This window comes from Triturus cristatus, chromosome 6 (assembly GCF_964204655.1).
Source record: "Triturus cristatus chromosome 6, aTriCri1.1, whole genome shotgun sequence".
Lineage (NCBI taxonomy): Eukaryota > Metazoa > Chordata > Amphibia > Caudata > Salamandridae > Triturus > Triturus cristatus.
Genome location: NC_140589.1, coordinates 1,313,952,379 through 1,313,976,642, shown reverse-complemented (window position 1 = coordinate 1,313,976,642; position 24,264 = coordinate 1,313,952,379). Strand labels below are relative to the sequence as shown.

Genomic DNA, 24,264 nt, shown 5'->3' with positions numbered 1-24,264 from the left:
CAGACCCTGGTGGGAGGCAGTCAAGTCACTCCATCCTGCATTCCCCTGGGTGTCTAGTTTTCAAAAATGTATAGGTTTGCTAGGTTTCCCAAGGTGCCCGCAGAGCTAGGGTTCAAAAACTACAGCTAGTCATTTTGCCAAAAAAGGGTCATTTTTCACTGCGAAATTGAGGTGTGACCGCGATGCGTTTTGCGACGTTTCCTGTCGCGGGCACTAGGCCGAACCACACAAGTGAGGTACCGTTTTTCTCGTAAGACTTTGGGGAACGTGGGGTGGGTTTAAATTTGTGGATCCACGCAGATTCCGGAACTTTCCACCACAGAAATGTGGGGAAAATGTGGGTTTTTTTGACAATTTTTTAGGTTTGCAAGGGATTCTGGGTAACAGACCCTGGTGGGAGGCAGTCAAGTCACTCCATCCTGGATTCCCCTGGGTATCTAGTTTTAAAAAATGTATAGGTTTGCTAGGTTTCCCAAGGTGCCCGCAGAGCTAGGGTTCAAAAACTACAGCTAGTCATTTTGCCAAAAAAAGGTCATTTTTCACTGCGAAATGGAGGTGTGACCACGATGCGTTTTGCGACGTTTCCTGTCGCGGGCACTAGGCCGAACCACACAAGTGAGGTACCGTTTTTCTCGTAAGACTTTGGGGAACGTGGGGTGGGTTTAAATTTGTGGATCCACGCAGATTCCGGAACTTTCCACCACAGAAATGTGGGGAAAATGTGGGTTTTTTTGACAATTGTTTAGGTTTGCAAGGGATTCTGGGTAACAGACCCTGGTGGGAGGCAGTCAAGTCACTCCATCCTGGATTCCCCTGGGTATCTAGTTTTAAAAAATGTATAGGTTTGCTAGGTTTCCCAAGGTGCCCGCAGAGCTAGGGTTCAAAAACTACAGCTAGTCATTTTGCCAAAAAAGGGCCATTTTTCACTGCGAAATTGAGGTGTGACCACGATGCGTTTTGCGACGTTTCCTGTCGCGGGCACTAGGTCGAACCACACACGTGAGGTAACATTTTTCTCGTAAGACTTTGGGGAACGCGGGGTGGGTGGAAATTTGTGGATCCATGCAGATTCCGGAACTTTCCACGACAGAAATGTGGGGAAAATGTGTTTTTTTTAAACAATTTTTTAGGTTTGCAAGGGATTCTGGGTAACAGACCCTGGTGGGAGGCAGTCAAGTCTCCCCATCTTGGATTCCCCTGGGTGTCTAGTTTTCAAAAATGTATAGGTTTTCTAGGTTTCCCAAGGTGCCCACAGAGCTAGGGTTCAAAAACTACAGCTAGTCATTTTGCCAAAAAAGGGTCATTTTTCACTGCGAAATTGAGGTGTGACCACATTGCGTTTTGCGCCGTTTCCTGTCGCGGGCACTAGGCCGACACACACAAGTGAGGTACCGTTTTTCTCGTAAGACTTTGGGGAACGCGGGGTGGGTGGAAATTTGTGGATCCACGCAGATTCCGGAACTTTCCACGACAGAAATGTGGGGAAAATGTGTTTTTTTGGACAATTTTTTAGGTTTGCAAGGGATTCCGGGTAACAGACCCTGGTGGGAGGCAGTCAATACACCCCATACTGGATTCCCCTGGGTGTCTAGTTTTCAAAAATGTATAGGTTTGCTAGGTTTCCCAAGGTGCCCGCAGAGCTAGGGTTAAAAAACTAGAGCTAGGCACTTTGTCAAAAAAGGGTAAATTTTCACTGCGATATTGAGTTGTGACCACGTTGCGTTATGTGCCATTTCCTGTCGCGGGCACTATGCCTACCCACACAAGTGAGGTACCATTTTTATCGAGATTTGTAAAGGAACTGTTATTATCTATTGACTTTCGATGCATTTCTGCCTTCCAAATGAAAGACATTGTGTAAAAAATAAGTCATTCTAAAAAATGACTGATAATTCTCATGCTAGTATGAGTATTCCCAATTTCAGAAATGTGCAAATATCTACTGTTTCTAAACTCTATATTTTGTTCCCATTTCAGAAATATATAGGTGTCTTTCATACCGATTTTTCCATGTACAAATTTTTACAGAATAATTACTATATACCCGGTACATAATAAAAGAAACATTGCAAGTCGCTGCTCAGTTTTTGGCTCTGGGCTCATCGGGTTCTTGGTGAACCTACAAGTCCTATATATCCACACAACCAGTAATGTCCAGCGGATGCAACGGTATATTGCTTTCAAAGAGCTGTCATAATTAGAAGAAGTTACAGGTGAAAACGTTGACACAAAGGCTGTTTTTTTCAACTAATTTTCAATTTATCCTATATTTAACTGTTTGTTTCTATAAAAAAACCTTGATGGATCTACACAAATGACCCCTTGCTGAATTCAGAATTTTGTCTTCTTCTCAAAAATGTATAGCTTTCCAGGATCCATTATTGCTTTTGTACCCATTTCTGCCATTAACTGGAAGGAGGTCAAAAGCACAAAAAATTGCAAAAATAGGCTATGTCCCAGAAAAATGCCAAAACTGTGTAAAAAATGTTGGGATTCTGACAAAAGTCTGGTATCCCCGAAAAGCTGGGAAAATAGTGATTTCAACCCCACAAACCCTTTTTTGATAACATTTGCAGGGAAAAACCCAGATGCTTTCATTTGCAGCCCGTTTTTCCAATTTTTCCGAAAAAAAACAAAATTTGCTGTATTTTGGCTCATTTCTGTGACCCCTCCAGGGGAATCCACAAACCCTGAGTACCTTTAGAATCCCCATGATGTTGGAAGAAAAGGACGCAAATTTGGCGTGGATACTTAATGTGGTCAAAAAGTTACAGGGGCCTAAGCGCGCGCTACCCCAAATAGCCAGAAAAAGGCTTGGCACAGGAGGGGGAAAAGGCCTGGCAGCGAAGGGGTTAAAACATAAATAAAACGCATAGCCATTTACAAGGCCAATAGCTTAAACTTGCGTAAATGCGATACCTATTCCATTGCAAATGCTTGTTTCATTTCTGCTGGGTCACTACAAGCTTACTAATGCATTTATTCGTTCGCCAGGTGCTTGAAGAAAATCTGTATTTTGGTTTTAAAAGCTCATGTAAACAGATCGATGCCTCAGCCTGGGCTGAAGATCTGATAAAAGAGGAAGAGAATGTATCCCAGAAAATGGGCTAAGTCCGCGGCCGGTGCACTTTCTTCTCAGCACTCCAAATGACCGTAGTACATAAAGCTTCTTCACTTGCCACTTTCTTTTCCTGTCACTTGTTTTATTTGGCATTCTGACTAATCATTGCGCTCTCCTGGCCTTGCACCCAACTCGTAAGCAGGAGTCATCAGCCATGCACAATCATTAAGAACACCTTTTTTTATAACCTGTATCACATGTGCACCTCGACAAACCGCATAGACATGACTTAAAAAATAAAGACAAATCCTCTATTCTCTGTTGTAGTACCCTTGAGTTGCTATAGCGAAGTCTTCAGGGTGCAGTAACCAGTGTGGACTCCACTGTATAAACAGGCAGTTTCTCCATTCCCACAGCAGGATCGGTTCAGGGGACAACTGGTTCAGTTGCAAGTTATATGTACACTGTTGGAAATAGCCCTTTCTGCAGGGTCACCCCCAAACCTTTTGCCTTCCTCCTCCCGTTTTCGCTCACCTCGTTTATGTTGGCCTTAGGACTCTGAACACTTTACCAGTGCTAACGTGGCTCATACCCAATTGGCTTATAAATTCCTTGTAAAGTGCACTACATGTGCCCAGGGTCTGTAAATTTAATACTACTAGTGGGCCTGCAGCACTGATTGTGCCACCCACTTAAGTAGCCCCTTGAACATGTCTCAGGCCTGCTACTGCAGAGTCTATGTTTGCAGTTTTAATCTGCCATGTCGACCTGGCAAGTTAAACCTCCTGCAAGGCCTAAACCTTGCTTTTAGATACATATTAGTGACCCCTAAGGTAGGCCCCGGACAGCCCAAGGGCAGGGGGGAGTGTATTTAAAAAGTCAGACATCTACTTTTAAGTTTTACAACTCCTTGTAGTCAAAAACTCTTAAATTAATTTTTTTACTACTGAATGGCCTATCTCTACCATAGGATTACATTATTACACGCTGAGTGTAATTTCCAATTGGGAAGAGATCAGACCTCTAAATCTGGTGCCTCTAAAATCACAAGTTAAAATCACAACTTATGGTGAAGTAGCAATTTAAATTGCAATTCTGAAAATGCCACTTTTGAAAAGTTGGCGTTTCCTTACTTTAGGCATTTGGTGGCTGTTGCCTGTCTCTGTCCAATCTTGGTTGGGCGACAGTTGAGCTTTGTGTATTCACTCTAGATACCCACACACAAAGGGAGCTTAGGTGTTACTTGATGGGCCATCCTGGGAGATAGGAGGGAGGAGCTGGGCACAGCCTTATACTTACACAAGAATAGGCTGTATCCTGTCCACACACAAAGGGCTCTGTAGTGAGTCTGGAGCCAGGGCAGGAAGGGAGGACCTGTGTGCACTTCAAAGCCTTCTTTGAAGTCTCCTCCACTTCAAAGGCCCAATTAGATATAAGTATTGGACCTCTGACACCATGACTTCAGTACACTAATGAACCTGAGACCACTGTGCTGTGCTGCTGAAAGGACTGGCACTTTGCTGGAGTGGTGCTTTGCTGGGACCCTGCCTTGCTGTGCTGAGCCGCTGCATGCTGTTCCCCTGCCTGGGTGAGAAGCACTGGACCGGCATCACTTGAGACCAGTGTGACTTCAAGGGCTTGCCTCCTGATTGAGGTTTAAGGGACATAAAAGACTCCCATCTTACCTGCATCTGGACTCTGCAATCTGTGAGTCTCTCCTGGCAAGTGGTGCCACCCCAGTCCTGGATCCTTGGTAGCGAGGCCTAAGGTGCTTCTTTGAGCCAACCCATGCATCCTCATCGCAATCGGCGCGTCTTCGCCTTTGCGGGGCTCGGAACGGGTGCATCTTCACCTTTGCAAGAATCGGTGCGTGGAGTGGACCTGACACATCTCATTTGGAACCAGAGCATCACCCTTGGAACCAACCCATTCTCTGCTTAGGAGAAGCAGTGCATCGCATTCGGAACCAACGCAGTGCACTCGGAACCAACACATTGCTGCAGTCACATGGAGAAAATCGACGCATCTCGTCCACTGCATGGCTTGAAACTGACGTATCACTTCGGCTGCACCTCGTATCTTCATCGCTGATACAGTTCGGATCAAGGTACCTTTGTTCCGCAGGCCCAAGTTGGTCCCTGTATCCAGCTCACACTCCATCGCAGTCGAAACGTGCTTTTGACTTTGCCCTGGTTCGGCGTGACCAGATTTCCCACTTAAGCGCTTATTTCTTCTGAGCCCTATTTTTCAATTTATTCTTTAAAAATTCATATCTCAACTTCTACTTATTGGATATTTGTCGTTGTGGTCTTGTTTTATTTGTAGACTTGAGTTCCATGCTACTAACCTGGTGTGGAGTCTTTTTGTGGTGTTGTCATTGGGTTACTGTTTGAAGTGTTGCACAAATACTTTACACGTTGGCACAGCTCAGTCAGGCTTTACTTAAGAGGCAATCTACCAGAGGGTGAGCTCAGGTTTATTTAGGTTGTGTGGTGACTTACCCTGACTGGGATTGATGTTCCTGCTTCAACAGGGTGCATACCTCTGTCAACCAGAAACTCAATTTCAAACCTATACATTTGTAGAATACCCCACCTGGAAGAATAGACGTCCTTCCTAAACATCTGCTCTCACTAGAGTAACTATCAGGGCAACACCAAAGAGCTATAGAAACATTTCATGCAGCATAATACTTAGTGCTGCAAGGACACACAAAGAACAGGCAAATCAAGATACAACAGTTATTAACAATAAACATCTGTTATATGTCTATTCCACCAAGAGACCCCTGGGAGTAAGTGTTTACTCTACTGATATGCATGTTATGTTATTTAAATCAATCATTGCATTGCTACAGTTTAATATTTTAAACATGCAGTACTCCACCACATATCTGTACACTCATAGTTGATAGCAACTACAATCACTTACAGAGAACCTAGATTTGTTTCTGTGTCAGCTCTGCCACTTTTTGTTTACCCTCCACCACTAACACAGACAAAACCCTAATTCTTCGCTTTTAATCAGTCTGATGATGTGTTTTATTCATTCTTTTATGAGGCCCAAAATTGCCTCTTGACTAATCTTTCTTCTAGGCTTGGAGGTTTTGGAAATCAAATGGTGTTTCTTAGCGCCATCTTTCACTCTTTTCCTTCGTCCCAATGTACCTTCTGAATCTGCATACCAGCTAGTTTCTCTACCCATGAGAGAATGCTCCAATTAGGGGGTCATAGTCTTTATGGATGGATTAGTCCATGAGCTGGTGCTTCCTTACAAATTTGGCCTTTTGGGGGTCAGGCTTGGAGATTTTCAGCCTGGGGCTACCCCATCTCTGTAATGTAAAAAATAAAGTGCAGGAGCTGATGCCTTGATTGCATTGTAGCGCTATGAGAAGGGAGATAGAAATTAGGACCAGAAATTACAGCATCTACGAACTAGTTAATGAACAACTTGCTTTTTAAAGATTTCCTGAAAGGCAGCAACCGAGAGTTTGAGTGCAGCTGCAGAGCGTTCCAGGCCCTAGTAGCTACAACCCCTTTGAATTTGAATTTGGGAACTCTGAGCGGATAACGATCAGACAACCGCAAGATTACGCAAGGCTGGTAATGCTGAAATGTATGCTTTACAGTCAACGTTTCGGTGGGGTGGAATGCTTTAAATACCAGAAAGACGCCTTAAAGATGACAATCTTAGCCATTAGTATCAAGTTAAAGGCCTTAAGAGCCACAGATGCTGAAGCCATCCAAGGTAGATTCAGAGCCAATTTGCCCGCCATGTTTTGGATTGTCTGTAGAGGCTTCATTTTCTTAGAAGTGGTGCCCAGGTTGCAATAATTCAACCTGCTCAGTATAAATGCTTGAACCTCCAGTGGCCGTGTTGTAGTTGACAAATATGGTAGAACCTTTCCCAAAAGTCTTAAGTGTAGGTAGCAAGCGGCTGAAAGTTGATTCACCTGCCTGGTTAATGAAAGTGGAGAGTCAAACTGAAAACTCAGGTTTAGAACCAATGACACTGGCTCGGGGAAGAGCCAAATTCAAAAGGTCAGAAACTTGTAGGTAGTAAACCCGACCCACATGACGTTGAAATAATTAGTAGTTCTGTCTGAACTGAACTTCAAGCAATTGTCTGATAGCCAACCCTTGACAGCCAGCATACATTGATTTAAAACAAAAAAAAAAACTGTAGTGCATCAGGACTATCCTTGTCCAGTGCTGTCAACAGTTTGGTATCCTCAGCATGATTCACAAATCTAACTCCAAATAAGTGAATAAGGGATGCTAGAGGTTGCATAAGTAAGTTGAGCAGAGTGGATCTGAGTGACGAGCCCTAAGGGACACCACAGATCAGATTTTTTGATTCAGATTGGAAAGAAGTTCGATAAATTGCATGTGATCGATATACCAAGAGATTAACTATTCTTGCGTGACACCTGTTATGCCAGCTTCTCTCAGTCTGATAAGTAGCTGTTTGTTGGAAACCATATCAAATGCAGATAACCTATCTAATAACACCGGAAGAGAGGCTTCCGCCAAAATACAGAGATCCTCCAGGACTGAGAGCTAAGACGTTTCTGTGGTATATGATGTTTGGAAACCTGACTAAGCAATGTCCAAATTATTGTTGGCTGCCACAAGAGAAGACACCTGTTGACTGACCGTCTTTTCCATAATCTTTAATGGTAAGGGCAGTATAGAAATGGGTCTGTAATTACTTGGTTTTCAGAATCAGCTGTAGGCTTCTTTAGCAGCAGTAACACGAGGCCTTCTTTCAGTCACCGGGAACTGTTCCCTCCCAAATGAATGTATTACATAAATCGGGGAGGACACAAAGTAAAATCACAGAGCCCTTCTTCAAGATAGATGGAAAAGGATGCAGTAGTGGAATCAGACCTGTCAGATCATCTGCAGTTAGCAACTTAAATTGCTCAAGAGAGAGGCAGTTCTTATTAGCAGTAACAATTTCTGGGCTTCTCACTAGTGAGTATCTTGTGGAGGTGGTAAAAGAGAGACAAATCTTTTAAGCTGTATCCATGCAAAATCTGAGATCCTATCACAAATTGGAGATTGTTCAGCTCTAGACATGTTGGAACCGTAAACTCTAATGGCAATTTCTAATATGCAGTGGCATTTAATAGCACCCTTAGGGAGGACCTTCCCTTTTTGCTGTGTCCAAGCCTTTTTGCCATTTCTTGAGCACACCTTCTAGGTCCTCTTTAGTTCTTATAGCGAGCGCTTCCCCCAACATCTACAAGGGGATTCCATTGCACCATACACTATTCCTTTATTTGGAGAGTTTGCATGTTTCCGGAGTCAAGTTTTTTTTCTTCTTTGCAATCTAATACTTGTAGTCATAACAATGTATAGCAATAAATAGGATTATAAATTACACACAAGAAGGACCGGATTATCTTCTCACACTTTGAAGTAATTCAGAATTCAGAGCACTGGTTAGTACTTTGAAAGCTGTACTGAATGTATTGAGGCAAATAGGCGAAGGAGAACACATCTCATAAGCCAGCTCCCGCCTGACACTGATGTCTGCTATCATGGCAGGGTTCTACAGTGGCATGGGAGTGTTCCAAGCAGACTGGATTCCAAGTATCAGACACTACACTTGTAATCTGAAAATTTGCAAACTCTGTTTACATTTTTGACATGCCTACAGATGCCTCTGCTTGGACATTCTAATCTTGCTTGCTGCTACATTATTCAAAACTTTAAAGAACATGGGCTGCTTTAAAAATAATCTGCTGTTTGAGAATGCAGGGATAGTGGTATGCTGCTCCTTGCAGGTCAGCATCCCTGTGCTTGTGTCCAGTCAATGGGCCGCAGAAAGCGACCTGCCTAATTAACATTCATTAGGCAGGTTGTTTTGCCACCCAGAGGCTAGATATTTTGTGTCACAGCTAATTATTACCTATTATTAGTCACATAGCAAAATCACAGACAAGTCACAAACAGTCAGTGCACAATTTTCAGCAATTATTTACAATCTGTCGCTGTGCATCTGGCCCAATCTTCTATAAAGGCATATTTTTGCGCATGAGATTTGTACATCCCCAAATTTATACACATTTATTTTAGAGTCAACTAGTTTATTTATACTCCATTTTGGCAAATGTGCGAGATGTAGCCAATGTAAAATGTAATTATGCATTATATAATTAAGTTATTAGTACAGATTATATAACAGAATCTAAGTAATTTGTGCCTTTTTAAAACATAGTAACATTTTCTGATACAATTTACAGTCCATCCAGTTCCCTCCTCCCCCACTCACCTCAGAAAATTCCATTAAACATTTACATATTTAGTCTCTCCCCCAATTTCACATTAATTCAGAATTCTTTGGGCAATATATTCAAAACACATTATCGGATTTTAGTCAATCAATCAGGGTTTTGTAGAGCACATTACTCACCTGTGAGGGTCTCAATGTGCTGAGGGGGGCGGGGTGAGCAGCTCCGTTGGGGTCATCTGAAGAACCAGGACTTGAGGTCCTTTCTGAATTGGTGCAGTGTCGGGCTTCGTCAGAGGTGAAGGGAGAGTTTGTTCCAGGTCTTGGCTGCGAGGTAGGTGAAGGATCTTCCACTTGCTCTGGTCCTGTAGAAACGAGCGACCGTGGTTAAGTCGAGGCCGGCTGAGCAGAGGTATCTCTTGGGGGCGTGGAAGGAGATTCGGTCATTGATGTTTTGAGGTCTGGTGTTGTGGGGGGCTTTGTAGGCGTGTGTGAGCAGTTTGAAGGTTATTCTTCTTTCGACGGGGAGCCAGTGGAGGTCCCTGAGGGATTGGGTGATGCGTTTATGTCATGGGATGTCGAAGATAAGTCTGGCTGCGGAATTCTAGGTGGTCTGGAGTTTGCTGCTGAGTTTTTTGTTGACTCTGGCTTAGAGCATTTCAGTAGTCCAGTCTGAAGGTGATGAGTGTGTGGGTGACGGTTTTCCTGGAGTAGGGGGGATACATTTGAACGTCTTGCGAAGTATGCGGAGGGTGTTGAAGCATGCAGAGGATACGGATTTGATCTGGCGATTCATGGTGAGTGAGGAGTCAAGTATGATGCCGAGGTTGTGTGCATGGTCCGTTGGGGTGGCTGGGTTTCCGAGGCCCCCCTGCCATGATCCATTGATGTACCTTAGCATCACCCTATCCTGTTGAGGGCTGCCCCCACAGGAATCATATTACATTATCAATGTGTTCCCAGTCTCAATCTTGTGTGAGAGGAAACCTCTCCAGAGGGGTCTATCGTCTGTCTGTTGAGAAAAATCTCCTGGACATTTTAACAGGTTTGAGATGGAAAATCTCTATCTATGGTGAAACCAATTGTATTACATCACTTTTCCATGCTTTAATCAGGGGTTCTTTTAATGCCTTCCACTGCATGGCCAGCCTGCATTAGGCTAGAAGAGCATCAATTCATTCATCCTACTCTGATATTTCATTTTACCCCCATGTAGGAAAACTAAAGGCGAATACGTTACAGGTACAACAGTCTTCAGGCCTTCCATTTATATGAGTAACCACTACCCACAGTACTTTTGTATGGGGGGGCACTCCCACAACATATGGTTCAGCCTTTGTAATTTATGTTTGAATTCAGTTCAACGGGCTGCACATAACATTTACAACTTCGAAAAAGCTCACAAAGTATACAAACCCAGAGCGAAACAAGTGTTGGTTAAGTATAACATTATATTTTTAAATATCAAAATATGATGTGACATTATGATAAGCCACAACTTATCGCAAGAACAACAATATAGTTTAATTTGAATAAGATGTGCAATCCAAGAATAAGTCAGATCAAGGCCCAGCACTGTACATTGGCTCCCATCACTTTCCAGACATCATCTGGAACAATGAACTGGGCACTCGAACAGGCTCTAATTTCACAGCAACTCTGTTGTCCCACTCCTACATCGGTCAATGCAGACTGGTTTGCTGAGGGTTATACATAATTTTCTCAGGCAGCTACGTGGATGGTCAAGAGGGGTCAGCTGTGATTTTAACTTACTTCAGTTAGCTTTAGGGAGTTCTTTCTTCTCACTTCATAGGCAGAGACAGGACCATGAATCTTTTTAAATGGAAGACCAGTTTAGTAGTGTTTCTGAAGTGGTCATGTTTTACTTTCATGTGTAAGCTTTGGTTGAAAACATTATTTTGTTTAACATTTTTTGTTACTTTATTTTTGGCAGGAGTTCTACTCCTGTTTTTATTATTGCTATAATGGGAAAGAAAATCAGTGCTACAGACAAGTCCTTTTAGGGCGTTTTAAATCCAAACTCCGATTAAATTGTGTTTAAGCTAGGGAATTGAGAAGTGGAGCATCTGAAATATTCTCAAATTGGCTGATGTCCAATAATTTTACCGTCTCACCAGGCAAGTGGTAGTGTAGAATTAAAGGGGCAAAGGTGGAGAGGTGGAAGCAACACAGGTGACGAGGGGTGGAAGCAACATAGGATGGATTTTAAAGCGGGTGAGAGAAGCAACGCTGGGGGTGGAAGTAACATGAGCAAAAGTAATATGGGCCAAGGGTGGAGGAAGCAACGCAAGGCACAGTTGGGGAGGGATCAAACAGGCAAAAGAGACCAACCTGGAGCTGGTGGGTTTATAACTTTATTGTGTTCTGTGAGGGTGTTTGGATTGTGGTTCTAGTGTCCATCTGGTTCTAAAGATAAATGTTTCGGAAATTGTTCTTGTATCTTCCAGACCAGCCTGGTGTGTGTTTGAACTACCATGCTCTGAGCACATTACATCCAGAAATGAGGAGATCCTGTTTCCAGTTACGAATTGCGGAATCTGCATCTTTCTGTTCGTTTTTTAAAATTTTCATTCTGTGCAGGCAGTACGAGCACGTAACACCTTTCGATACCTATAACCTAAGCACATTATATAAACATGTTTTTATATAATTATTAATGTTTTCTTTGTTGCTTCTTTTGTGATGAGATTTACTTGTGGGTCCAGTTCACTGTTTGAAAACCAAATAGACTTGGTACAGATTTCACTTTCCGAGATCTCATCTCTCACATTTCTCTTTCATTTCATAACCACAGCTGATTGATTCTGTATGAATGGGCGTTCATCACTAGGGGTGCACTTCATTTATCAATACATCTGTAGCTTCTGCAGTTGTTTTCCTTTGTAGTGTTCTGTCTCGTTGATGGTGGTATTACACAATTTGCTTAGTTACAATTTTTGTACAACTGCTTAACCATAAATGTGATCCCATGAAAAGCTTAAATAGCTTTGATGATCAAAGTCACTTAAATGTTTTTTCACACAGTTATATTTTCGGAAAAATTTACATTTTAATAATGCTCCTCCACTAATGATCAAAGATGTGTGAAGTAACCTACTGCTTTTCGGGTGAACAGTCTTGGAATGCACCGCATGTTAAGGTTAATTGGTCAATGAGGAACAATTACCTTGATTGTTTTCATACGCGTAACCTTATTCCAAATTTGAAGGTTAAGTCCAATATGTCATGCTAAGTTATGGCTTGAATTGTACTCAATACTGTTACTGAAACTGCCAGTATGTATTATTCTGTGCTTAAGAAGACGGCCTTTTCTATTGAAGCTCTTTCCACATTCTGTGCATTTATATGGTCTTACACCACAATGTATCAATATTCGGTGTTCATTAAGATTACCTTTCCGATTAAAGCTTTTATGACATTCGGTGCATGTATAAGGTTTTTCACCTGTGTGTGTTCTTCTGTGGGTAGTAAGATCTCCCTTTTGAAAGAATCTCTTTTCACATTCGGTGCATGCATATGGCCTCACACCTGTATGTGTTCTATTATGCCTATTGAGCTCTCCTTTTTGGCTGAAGTTTTTATTGCACTCAATGCAGGCATATGGCCTCTGGCTTTGTTTTTGGTTTGAAAGGTTGGTACGGAACTTGTCATTCCTAACGACACCTTGACTTTGTTCACTGCATTTGGCAGATGTCACTAATTGCACAATTTCTGGACGTACATTTAAATGTAATGCATTACTGAAAGCCGTTATACAGTGAATAGTGTCCTGTCTTTCAAATTCCCAATTATTTTCAGACTGAAGTTCTCTCAAACATCTGTCTGTCGTATCGGAATTATGGCACATATCCGTGTTGACTTGTATTGGAGGTGTTTTGCAAGATGATGTTGTTTCTGTACATTCAGTATAATCTCCACCTTTGCTACATAAGTCCAGTTCTCCATCACCTGTCAAATTGAAACAAGAAGTCAATAGTTAGCTTTCCAAATGTAGAAACATAACAGGCTACTACATTCCATCTAAAATCTTTAATTTGAATAGAAAATAGATCAAAGAAACGTTAGTAGTGCGCACTGATATGAAATAAATAATGTATTAGAAGCATAACACAGAAACTAACAATCAATTACTCCTTTTGCCACAAGCTGCCATTGTGTATAAGAAACATACATTGCAAGTCACAAATCAATATGCTCTTCAGTATGTAACCTCATTTGTTCTGTAACTTAAAATGTTCATGCTGTCAGATAGAAGAAAAGCCTAACCAAAGTGAGCAGGTTGAAGCTGTTACATAACAACATGCCCATTCAAACAGGAGCCTCACAGAGTACAGCCAACCACTCCACCAATTCCCTTGCAACTCCTGCTCCACTTGATCTAAAACATTCTCTCCTTGCCCTCATGACATATTCACCTACCATTCTCAATATTCCACTCATGCTCCTGTTGAAACATGGTATCACACATTCTTGGCACCATTTTATACCGTTTTGTACTATTTCACCTGATATTACCCATAATCGTTTGATTCACTGTAGGGTGGGTAAGTGAGTCACATCAACACTTCTCAGTCCTGGACTCTCCAAGTCAGCTGTCTTGCTAGGGTCAGGTGTTTTTCACCATTGCTGACACTTTCAACAATTCAGATTATACTTCTTCCTAGTCATCCACTCCAATGGATTCCTTTCCCTGGTATGCCATGGCTCGATGATTGTGAGGAAGTGCAGGAATCGTTCCCCAAAAGATAAGCCAACAATTGAGAACACTAGCACACGTGAAATATACTGTTATTAACCCATTGCTCTTACTAGAAAGTTATAAAAATACAAATTATCACAAACTGGCAGCAAAGATGGTCCTCATCCCCCCAAGTTTACCACCAGAATGACTCACTACACTGTGTGAACTCACTGCAAAAGATGCAGTAGGACATGGTATACCCAACTCACCATAGGTACTTTAAGGTAAAGATCTCACCCATCTCCACAGGTGAAGCCCCCCCCTTATCTGTCACTAGGGCCACTCATTCTTCATCTCCATACTGCAGGTACATAAACTTCCCCCTTCAATAAATATAAGGTGTCTGTTTTACTGCAGCTGTTTAAGACTAGAACACTTCTTGGCTCATCCCCTGGGACTCTTGACTGCTGTAGCAGCTATCCCCTGGTCTGATTAGATGCCTGCTCCCACGTCTATGGACCGCTACATGCAAAACCAATGCAAGTCCTGCTATTCTCACTTGTCCATGATGCCTGAAATAAGTAGCAGGGGCCCAATTCACTAAGGTACTTACGGCTAGTTACCAGTGCGGAGTCACTAAACTTGTTGCAGAGTCTCCGCACTTGGGCGGAATTTCCGCACTCGGGCATATTCTCTGCACTGCAGTGCTCAGTGCAGAGATTCCGCCCTGAGGCTGGAGACTCTGCCATGAGTGCAGAGACTCTGTACTCATCACTTTACTACATTTAAGTACCTTTGTGAAATGGGCCCTAGATGTTCCAGGTTCAAAAGACACCATGTGACAAGCGAAGGGTTTCAGCTTTTCCCCTGCCATCCAAGGAGCTTATGATCCCTTGCAGTCATTGTTTATCTTTTTTTTTTTTTTTACATGTCCATTTTCTTTAAGCCATTTATTGTAGGACTTTGAGCTCACGAGATTTGTTTTTGTTTTTTCCTCTTTGCATGGCAAACAAGTGATAGAACAACTGGAAGAAAGGTTCTCATTGAAAAAAAGAGTGTAACAATGTTTGGTGCTATGTCATCTCCATTTAGTGCTTCAGTTAAGAATATGCCAAGCTATCCTTTTAGATAGGACTGTCTATGCTTGACGAAATGATGGCATTAAGCATACCGGCAATCACAGTAAACCACCCTACTCCCATCAGACCAAATGAAATAGCCACAAATAAAATTAAAGAACAGAGACTAATTGGAACATACTGAAAGTAGCCTCCAGGCAAAAAAGAGGATGCACAATGAGCAATATTAAATCCACCATGGGACCTATTCATGAAGGCATTTTCAACATAGTACATTTTAGGCTCTATTTACACCTGCCAGGAATTTATGCCACTGTCCATTTCCCCCCCACAAAAATATATGTAAATCCAATTCAGGAAACCAGAGGTGGGCATTCAAAAGCATGGTTTGCCTTGGAGGTTAAGGAATGCTCACAATTATACATTTGTGGGCATTCCTCAACATCTATTCGACCTCTTTCTTCCCACCCTGCAAATGGTAGGAAATTTACTCCAGCCGAAAGCTGGAGTAACGCCCCTCCCAGAATAAGAAGGATAACAGATAAACCTGAGATATCTTGGGGAACAGGAAAACATGTTTTTCCCGCACAGAAAAAACACAAAAGGCTCTATTTTCCCTGTGTGGAATTCTCAACTGTGTAGAACTTTGCACAGGAGTAATAGGACCCTAAGGACATGTTGTAGGAAAGTGGGTTTCTGTTGCAGTAACCCCCCCCACTTTTTGCCAGACTACGGATGCACTTTTTCTTGGTGTGCCCTGGGTCCCCATCAATCAGGTTCCCAGGGCCTGTGTTCTTTCCCCAAAACTAACCCAATTGGCATCTCTGGCCACAGGCCAGCCCCTGGTAAATGGTACCGCAGATACTCTGGGCACTGTGACCAGGGAAGACCTCTAAGGGCTGCAGCACTTATTGTGCCACCCTCAGATGCCCTGTACCCACACACATTGCCTTTGCAGGCTGCGTGTTTTGGTGCAGAACAAAGTAAAGAGTCGACATGACACACATCCCTGTGTGCCATGCATACAAGCCACTGCCCTGGCATAGATCAGTCACCTCCCTAGCTGGGTGCCCTATGCCAGTGGTGAGGGTACAGGTGCATGAGCCGGTAAACAACGTTTACTGCGAAACCTTGTCCCCGCAGGGAATCACAACGCAGTCGTTGCAACAACCGCGTTGTGATTTAGCATACCATTACTCCGCAAGTCGGAACAACGACTTGCGGGGGGGGGGGGGGCGGGGGGAGGTGTTGGATTTAAAATCCAACACCTTCCCTAGTGTCCGCACAGACAGGAGTTGGGATAGTAAGTTATACTATTCCAACATCCAGCGCCCCCCTCCGCAAGTCGTTGTTCCGACTTGCGGAGTAATGGTATGCGGAATCACAACGCGGTCGTTGTAACGACAGCGTTGTGATTCCCTGCGGGGAAAACGACTGCGGGATGACGAGATAGATTCGCATGAGCCATGTACCCCTACAGTGTCTAAGTCCATTCTTAGGCATTGTAAGTGCAGTGCTGCCATTAAGAGTATATGGTGCTGGGAGCTTGTCATTACGAACTCCACAGCACCAAAATGGCTACACTGAGAAGTTTGGTATCAAACTTCTCAGCCCATTAAACCCACACTGATGCCAGTGTGGGATTTAATGAAAAATGCACACAGAGGGCATCTCAGAGATGCCCCCTGAAAAACCAGCCTGCCACCACGAGACATGTTTCTGGACCCCTAGGGTGGGAGCTTACGCCTTTCCTGGGCAGAGGTGTTCACACCTCCCCCAGGCCAGGAAGAGCCATCTGTGGCAGGGGAGGTTCAAAGGCCTGGCAGCATTTGTAATGCGACCCCCTGCCTCTCCTGCTATCAGGAGCATGCCCCCTTCCTGTATCCCTTCCCTTTCGGCGGGAAGACGGGCGGGAGAAACTAGCCAGCCCAGGAGGTGTGCCCACTTCTGCCAACTCCACCCCTCAGGCGGGGGAGGCGAGGTGAAGCCCACTCTCCAGTGCTCGCCATCTTGCAGATAACAGGCACACCCCAGTCAGGACTAGGGATTGTGCTCACTTCCCCAAGTAGGGTGAGCACACCAAGGGTGTAGTCACCCTAAGGTCAGTAGCCCATTGGCTATTGACCTCAAGACCCCTAAAACACCCCCTAAATACTGTATTTAGGGAGCAGCCCTGAACCAAGAAAAGAGATCCAGCAAAAACAAGAAAAGAAGATAAGAAGAAGGACGAAGAGCCGTGCAGAGCTAACAAGAGGATGACGCCCACTGACTTGGCCCCAGCCCTACAGGCCTGTCTCCCCTTGAACCTGCTCCTGCGAAATCCCAGTGTGTCCACCAGCCAGCAACCTCAAAAACCCCAGAGGATCTGCCTGCCTTCACTTCATAGATTGAATCTCCCGTGAACACCGGACTTGTTCAAACTGCAGCTTTTGGTGCCAGCCAGAGACCGCAAATACAGCCCACTCGGCACCTGCCGAACCCGGCCCGAGCTCGAGTGGAAAAACACCACGAGGAGGTCCCCCCAGCGATCCTGACCCGAGATCCGGCGACCCCTGACCTGCCTCAAGCCTCCAGACGAAGCCTGCAGCCTCAGTCCAGAAGAGCCCCCTACCATGACCAGAGCGGGTAAGAAAATTCGACGTCCCAAGACACCCCTGCACCCGACGCCCCACCGCCTAGTGTGCCCAAACCAATGGTGCCTAACCAACCCACGACATCCCAACTTACCCCTCGAAGTGGTGGTCGGACCTGGAAGATCCTCGTCCCCGAGCCTGCTGTTTTTCTTTGTCCCGGAGGTTCTCCATGGGAAACAGGTCACCCAACCTCAAAACAGCACCCTGCACCCGGCCGCCCTAGTGCCGCTGAGGGTGCACATTTGGTGCTACTTTGGTCCCCAACTTGCCCCGAGCTAAACCCTAGGTGCTTTGCTCCCACAACCTCGTGGACTGCTTAGGATAACATTGGGCCTCAACACTCTGCACCTGGCCACCCTAGTGCCGCTGAGGGTGCAACAACAGTGCATCACTGGGGCGCAAGGTGGCGCACACGCAAGATGGCCGCACAAATATGAGGCTCCGGCAGCCCGGTGAATTAATCCTTTATTTATCCTGCTTAATGGTCTCTTCATTGCCTGGGAACGTTGTTTCTCAACACGTATAAGCTGACTGCCGACTCCCTGTGAAACACAGCAATTTTTGACAGATCCCGCTCCTGATTTGGTCCCCCAAAGATTCAACCGAGGGTGCAGGCGGAGCGGCGAGGTGACCTAGAGCGGCCTCAGCCGCTACGAGAGTCCGCTGCTGCCCATGCGGAGTCCAGGCCCGGAGGTGCGGTTTTGGTAGCGGCTAAGTGAATAATGAGCTGGGACTCTAAGTGGCGCTGAACGCAGCTGCTTACCTGGAGGTGAGAGACTCTGCTCGTTGCAGCATCAGCGGGGGAAGCCTTGACCCGCGCTGCGGTGAAAGGAGTTGGAAAAGTGGCGGCGAGCGCTGCTGGCGGCGACTGACACAGGCTCCAACGCAGGGAGAGAAAAATCCTTGCGGCTGCCTGGCGAGCGGAGGCGGAGCCCGGAGGGGTGCCGGGGGTCTGTGCAGTCCTGGCAGTCTTTGAGCCCAGACGGCCGGCGCACATTGTATGCATCTGCGTGCCTTCCCGCCTTGCTGTGCTGAGGGAATAGCCCGTCGCTGGCGGGGTATTCCGGACCACGAGAGATCAGTCTGAACCCTCGTTGCGGACCACATAGTAACGCGGAGGGGGAGTAATTAACTCTGCGGTACGGCATTTGACACTGGCCCGGTCCCCAAAGGCGCATCGAATAGAGGTTGGAGGGGTGCGAGCTCGTCCATTGCTGTCATCTGCCTGGGCGGACGCGGGCGGCACAGCCTCCCTGGGCGGGAAGGAGCACCAACGGTCCCCGTCCTGAGACAAGCGGGGTTGAAACGCTGCCTTCAGCAATAGATCATGGCTGTGAGTGTTATGGATTGTGAGGACCTAATCCTGGGGGCCAAGACGCTCTGAAAGGTGAGGCTCATGATACAGAGCATTGCTAGAGACCATACTTGGTGCTTCTCCCCTCGCAGCGCACTGGGCATTCCTGTGACGCCTGGGCTGGTGGCATCTGACTTTTAATTGGCGAGCTGGCATATTGCACCACTGGCGACGGGGCTGCCCCTCCATGTAGAGTGTGAGAGCTGCTCCTTCAGCCCCACTTGCGAATTTGCGCATCCAGGAAAATCGGGAATTAAGGTGCGGGGTCTAGAGTGGCTGGGCCTCCGGTGGAATAATTGTACTACAGGCGCTAAGCGGAGAAGGAGGCGCAAAAGGAATAATGCGCTAGCAAGACTGTCGCTGAAAGATTGGTGTGGCGGCAGATCCATTGCTGTGCCTGGTCGCGCAACCCTGCCTGGTCGGCCCGAGTGTGGTTTACTGAAGTGAGCACTGATAGACCACTCAGACGAAGGATGGAGTACACAAGTAATTTGGAAGCGCCTCCAATAACAACAGCCATACACAGTAATGGGCAAGTCGGATGCTAGACAGCCAAAGCTGAATTTTGAAGCCGCAAAGAGAATCCCCCGAGCCTTACCGGATGATCGGGACGTAGACAAAAGAGCTGAAGCCCAGGGAGGGGCGATGCCACAAGATACCGACGTGCAGAGTATCCTGCAGGAGGTCGGGCAGGGGTTCGCCACCATTGTGAATAAGGTGGACAGAATGTTAACGCGAATGGACGCCATTGCACATAAGTTGGAGGGGCACGATGACCGCATAAAGGAAGTAGAGCGGAGTGTCTCGGACGCAGAGGACACGACATCCAGACATACAACGCAGTTAGCCCACATGGATAAGCTTCTAAAGCTTATCGCTGCAAAGAATGAGGAGTTAGAAGCGTGCAGCAGGCGCAACAATATTCGCGTAATAGGAATTCCCGAGTCGACCAATACAGGGAAAATGGAAGAGTATGTAGAGAAACTGCTGTTGTCTGCGATTGGAGCAGAGTCCTTTTCCAACCAGTTTATTGTAGAACGGGCCCACCGATCTCTGGGGCCTCGCCTTCCACCTGGCAGTGCCCTGCGGCCCATTATAGCAAGGCTTTTGAAGTATAGAGACCGGGATGTGGCTTTGAGAGTTGCAAGAAGCAAACAGACTCTGTCTTATGATGGGAATGCGTTCTCCATCTACCTGGACTTCACGACGATAGTCCAGGAAGAGCGGCGCAAATTTATAGATGTTAAGAGCAAGCTGCGGAAAGCACAAATAGATTATGCGCTATTATATTCTGCACGGCTCAGGGTAACTCATCAGGGTAAACAAAAATTTTTTACCAAGCCGCAGCAGGTGGAGGAATTTCTCAAGCGAATCAAGCGCACGACACGCACTGATGGAAGCATGGTGTCGTCGCAGCGATCAACATCGCCGGGAGCGGAGGATGACTCGTAATGACTCGGGCCCTTTTGCATAGCTGTGTTAATTATAGCATTTTTTTTTCAGACGAGGACCCATTCTGAGCAATACCCATTGTGCATCGGGCACCCTCTGCCTGTACGAGCCCTGATCGTCATCAGCGATGGGCTTCACGGGTGAGTGGTGTCTGTGCCGCCATCTAGTAACGTCCCCCAATGGGTGTACCCCGGGGAATGCTCAATGCAAGTTCATTGCAGGGGCGGTAATGTTGTTTTTGTTTACGTTGGAATTAGGGGAGGGCAGGTGGGTGAACCTTTCTGGCAGGTTGGGGTTGCTTCAGTGGGTGGGAGAGGGTAGAGGGGGGAATGTTGTGTTATTTGTATGACAATCATCCCACAGGATTTTTTCTTTGTTGATTCGGAGATGTTAACAGTTGCATTGGAGTGTGAGCATACTAAGCAAATTCAGGCATTGACCTATTATAGCGTACAGAGCATGGAGGGCCACTTAGAGGGCATCACTCAAGTTGATAGAAAATGTCACAGAATATGACTGATAGAGACTCTGGAACATTAAATATTATTACATGGAATATCAGAGCCATGGGGGACCCGAGGAAGAAAAGACACATATTAGCAAATCTGGACAGGCACAGAGTGCACATTGCCATGTTGCAGGAAACGCACCTCACTCCCCAAAAACCAAACAACTTTGCACACAAATGGGCGGAGTATAGAATCTTCTCCTCCTATTCATCTTACGCAAGGGGTACGGCAATCCTTATTAAAAAACAGATACCGTTTCAACTAGCAGGAACCACCTGTGACTCGCAGGGCCGATACTGCCTGGCGTGGGGGAGACAGGGCTTGGTCTCAGTCACGCTAGCCTGTTGCTATGGTCCGAACGTGGATGCACCCGAATTTTTCACATCCTTATGGGCTAAGATATTTGATATAGGCTCTAGTCACATTATCTGGGGGGGGGACTTTAATGTAGCGTATGACCCATGTCTGAATAGATCACATCCTGCTCCTCATCATTACACCAAAGCGCACGCGGTTCTCCAGGATACCATAGCCGTCTATTAATTGATAGATGCTTGGAGACACACCCACCCACACGCCAGAGAGGGGACGCATTACACGGCGCAGGCAGTGTCATGGGCGCGGCTAGACTATTGGTTGCTGTCCCGAGGGGTGGGATCAGCGATAGTTCAAGTGCAGCATCTAGCTCGAACTTACTCAGATCACGCCCCTGTTATGTAGGAACACGCTGGCGTCCTCAGAATTCTACACGCCACGCAGGGCTTGGTGATTACATGCTCCCATTTTACTAGACACACTCTTCCAGGCAGAGCTGCGAGAAGAGATAAAAGATTTTTTTGCGCGTAACAAAGGCTCGGTGGATAGTGTGGAAATCATTTGGGAGGCGTTTAAAGCCACGCTCCGGGGGTTTTGTATTGCAAAAGGGTCGGGGTGCTGAAAGACATAACCAATACACTGAATAGATTGGAGGTGGAGCTTAAGTCACTGGAAGCACAATTAGCCACGGACCCGAGCAATGTTACCCAACTCAAGTTTAGGGACAATATAGTGATGCAGCGCAGAGGGAGACTCGTTTACGGGGTAAGTTCTGGGTGGCACGCTTTTATGGGGAAGGAGATAACCCTAATAAGGCATTGGCACAGACAATCAGGAAGTCTCGCTACTCAGGCTATGTTATGGAGCTGGAGGACACAGACGGAATGGTTTATTGCGATACTGCCCACATTCTTAGGGCATTTACGCACCATTATAACCGACTATACACCACCCAGGGGAGGGACAACTTGGAATTGGAGAGTTATTTGGGGGATGTAGCGTTAGGCTGGCTGAGTGATAGGCAACGGGAATTCTTATGTGCGCCCTTCGAGCTGGACGAGGTCAGGGATGCCATTATGAGCATGCAACCCGGGAAAGCCGCGGGAACGGATGGTATCCCGATAGAGTTCTACAAAACATACATAGACCTAATGGCCCCCATCTTACGTGAGGTGTATGAAGAATCACTGGAGGTTGGCTGTCTACCTGCATCTATGAGGGAGGCTATTATTGTCTCTCTTTTGAAACCTGGGAAACTGCCCCGGCAGTGTGACTCCTATAGGCCGCTTTCTCTCCTTAACTGTGACGCTAAAATACTGGCCAAAATCATTGCCACTCGCCTGAGTCTGCTCATGGAGAACTTGATTCTCCCAGATCAATCGGGCTTCGTGCCCGGGAGAGCCACCTCGCATAATTTACGAATACTTTTTGCTATTCTAAATAACGTCTCGCCGGATTTGCCACTGGCCGCTGTATTTTTGGACGCTACTAAGGCGTTTGATTCCATTGAATGGGATTATATTTTTGGGGTTATGCTACGGATGGGTTTCCCACCCCTTCTCCTTTCATGGATTCGGCTATTATACCAATTGCCGGTTGCTAAAGTGCTTATTAATGGCCACACATCCCAGGCCTTCCAAATCACTAGAGGCACCCGGTGGGGTGTCCCTTATCCCCCTTGCTTTTTGCCCTTGCGATAGAGCCTTTGGCGGCGAGACTGCGACAACACCACAATGACAAGGCTCTGCAGTGTAATATGCGGCAGATACTTATATCACTATATGCCGATGATATTACGCTATATATACGGGACCCGCAACAAAATCTGAACCCGATACTAAGAGAATTTATAATATTTGGGGCTCTATCGGGGATTCAAATTAATTGGGGGAAGTCTTGCATTTTTTCCTCTGACGACGGCGACGGTACGCTTCCCGCTGGATTACCCCTTAGAGTGGTGCGATGAAGAGCTGAGGTATCTGGGAATTCGGATCACAAAAGATAGGGAGGAACTCATGCGCTTGAATTATGGAACTGCAATGACTCACATAACGGAAAATGTTAATCGCTGGATAGCACTTCCCCTTTCCATGGCGGGGCGGGCCTCCCTAATTAAAATGGTAATACTTCCCCAATTGCTCTATTTATTTTTAAATATCCCGTACTATCCAGGGGCTTTTTTTTTCAGGACGCTTAGATCAGAATTGACGCGTCTAGTGCGGGGAAGGAAGCAGCCGAGACTGCAATTGAAGGTACTTATTAGGCCGTATGCACAGGGAGGGTCCGGAATACCGAATTTTGAACTCTATTACCTTAGCGCACAAGCTCACTACGCAAGGTTTTGGGTGAAGCAGCCAAGGTATATGCCGCAAGTAGCGGCTGAGCATAGGCTTGCCCACCCCACCCCATTAGAGGGAGTTATATATGACCCGATCACGTCCAGAGACCGGACGCCGACCACACTCACATGCACAGCGATGGCTTGGCAACGCATAGGGCGCATGTTGATTGTCGCCATACTTTATTCCCCATTGCTGCCTCTCAGTTATCATCCGAGTATACCCCTGCTCCAAGAAACAATATTTCATCACTTCAAAGAGCGCACTCGCATTAACACTTGGGGGGACCTATTCCATAATGGTCGCTTTCGTACTGTTGAACATGTCTTCCAGGGCCTGCAACAGACCCCGTTGGATGTCTTTCTATATATCCGCCTTAGACACGGAATTCGGTCTTTATCCCCGGACTTCCCGGCAGAGCCGCCGGCTCCAACTCCGCTTCAATTAATACTTAAAAATACGACAAATAAACGCCTTGTCTCCCTAATATATCGGACGGTGCACACGCAGAGTGAATTGCCGGCCATGCTCTCTCGTACGCGGTGGAGCGAGGAGCTGGGACTCGTTTTGACGGATGAACAAT

General features: G+C 45.9%; 1 protein-coding gene across 3 annotated transcripts in view; it reads right to left on the bottom strand.

Annotated features, from left to right (window-relative positions):
- Window positions 1–9,187: 9,187 nt before the first annotated feature.
- Window positions 9,188–24,264, bottom strand: part of LOC146821352 (uncharacterized) — a 143,082-nt gene continuing 128,005 nt past the window's right edge. For all 3 annotated transcript variants that reach the window (XM_085612284.1, XM_085612285.1, XM_085612286.1), the window contains one exon: window positions 9,188–13,267. In XM_085612284.1, coding sequence (XP_085468410.1) covers window positions 12,543–13,267 — 725 coding nt within the window. In that variant the 3' untranslated portion in view covers window positions 9,188–12,542. The remainder of the gene's footprint in view (window positions 13,268–24,264) is intronic.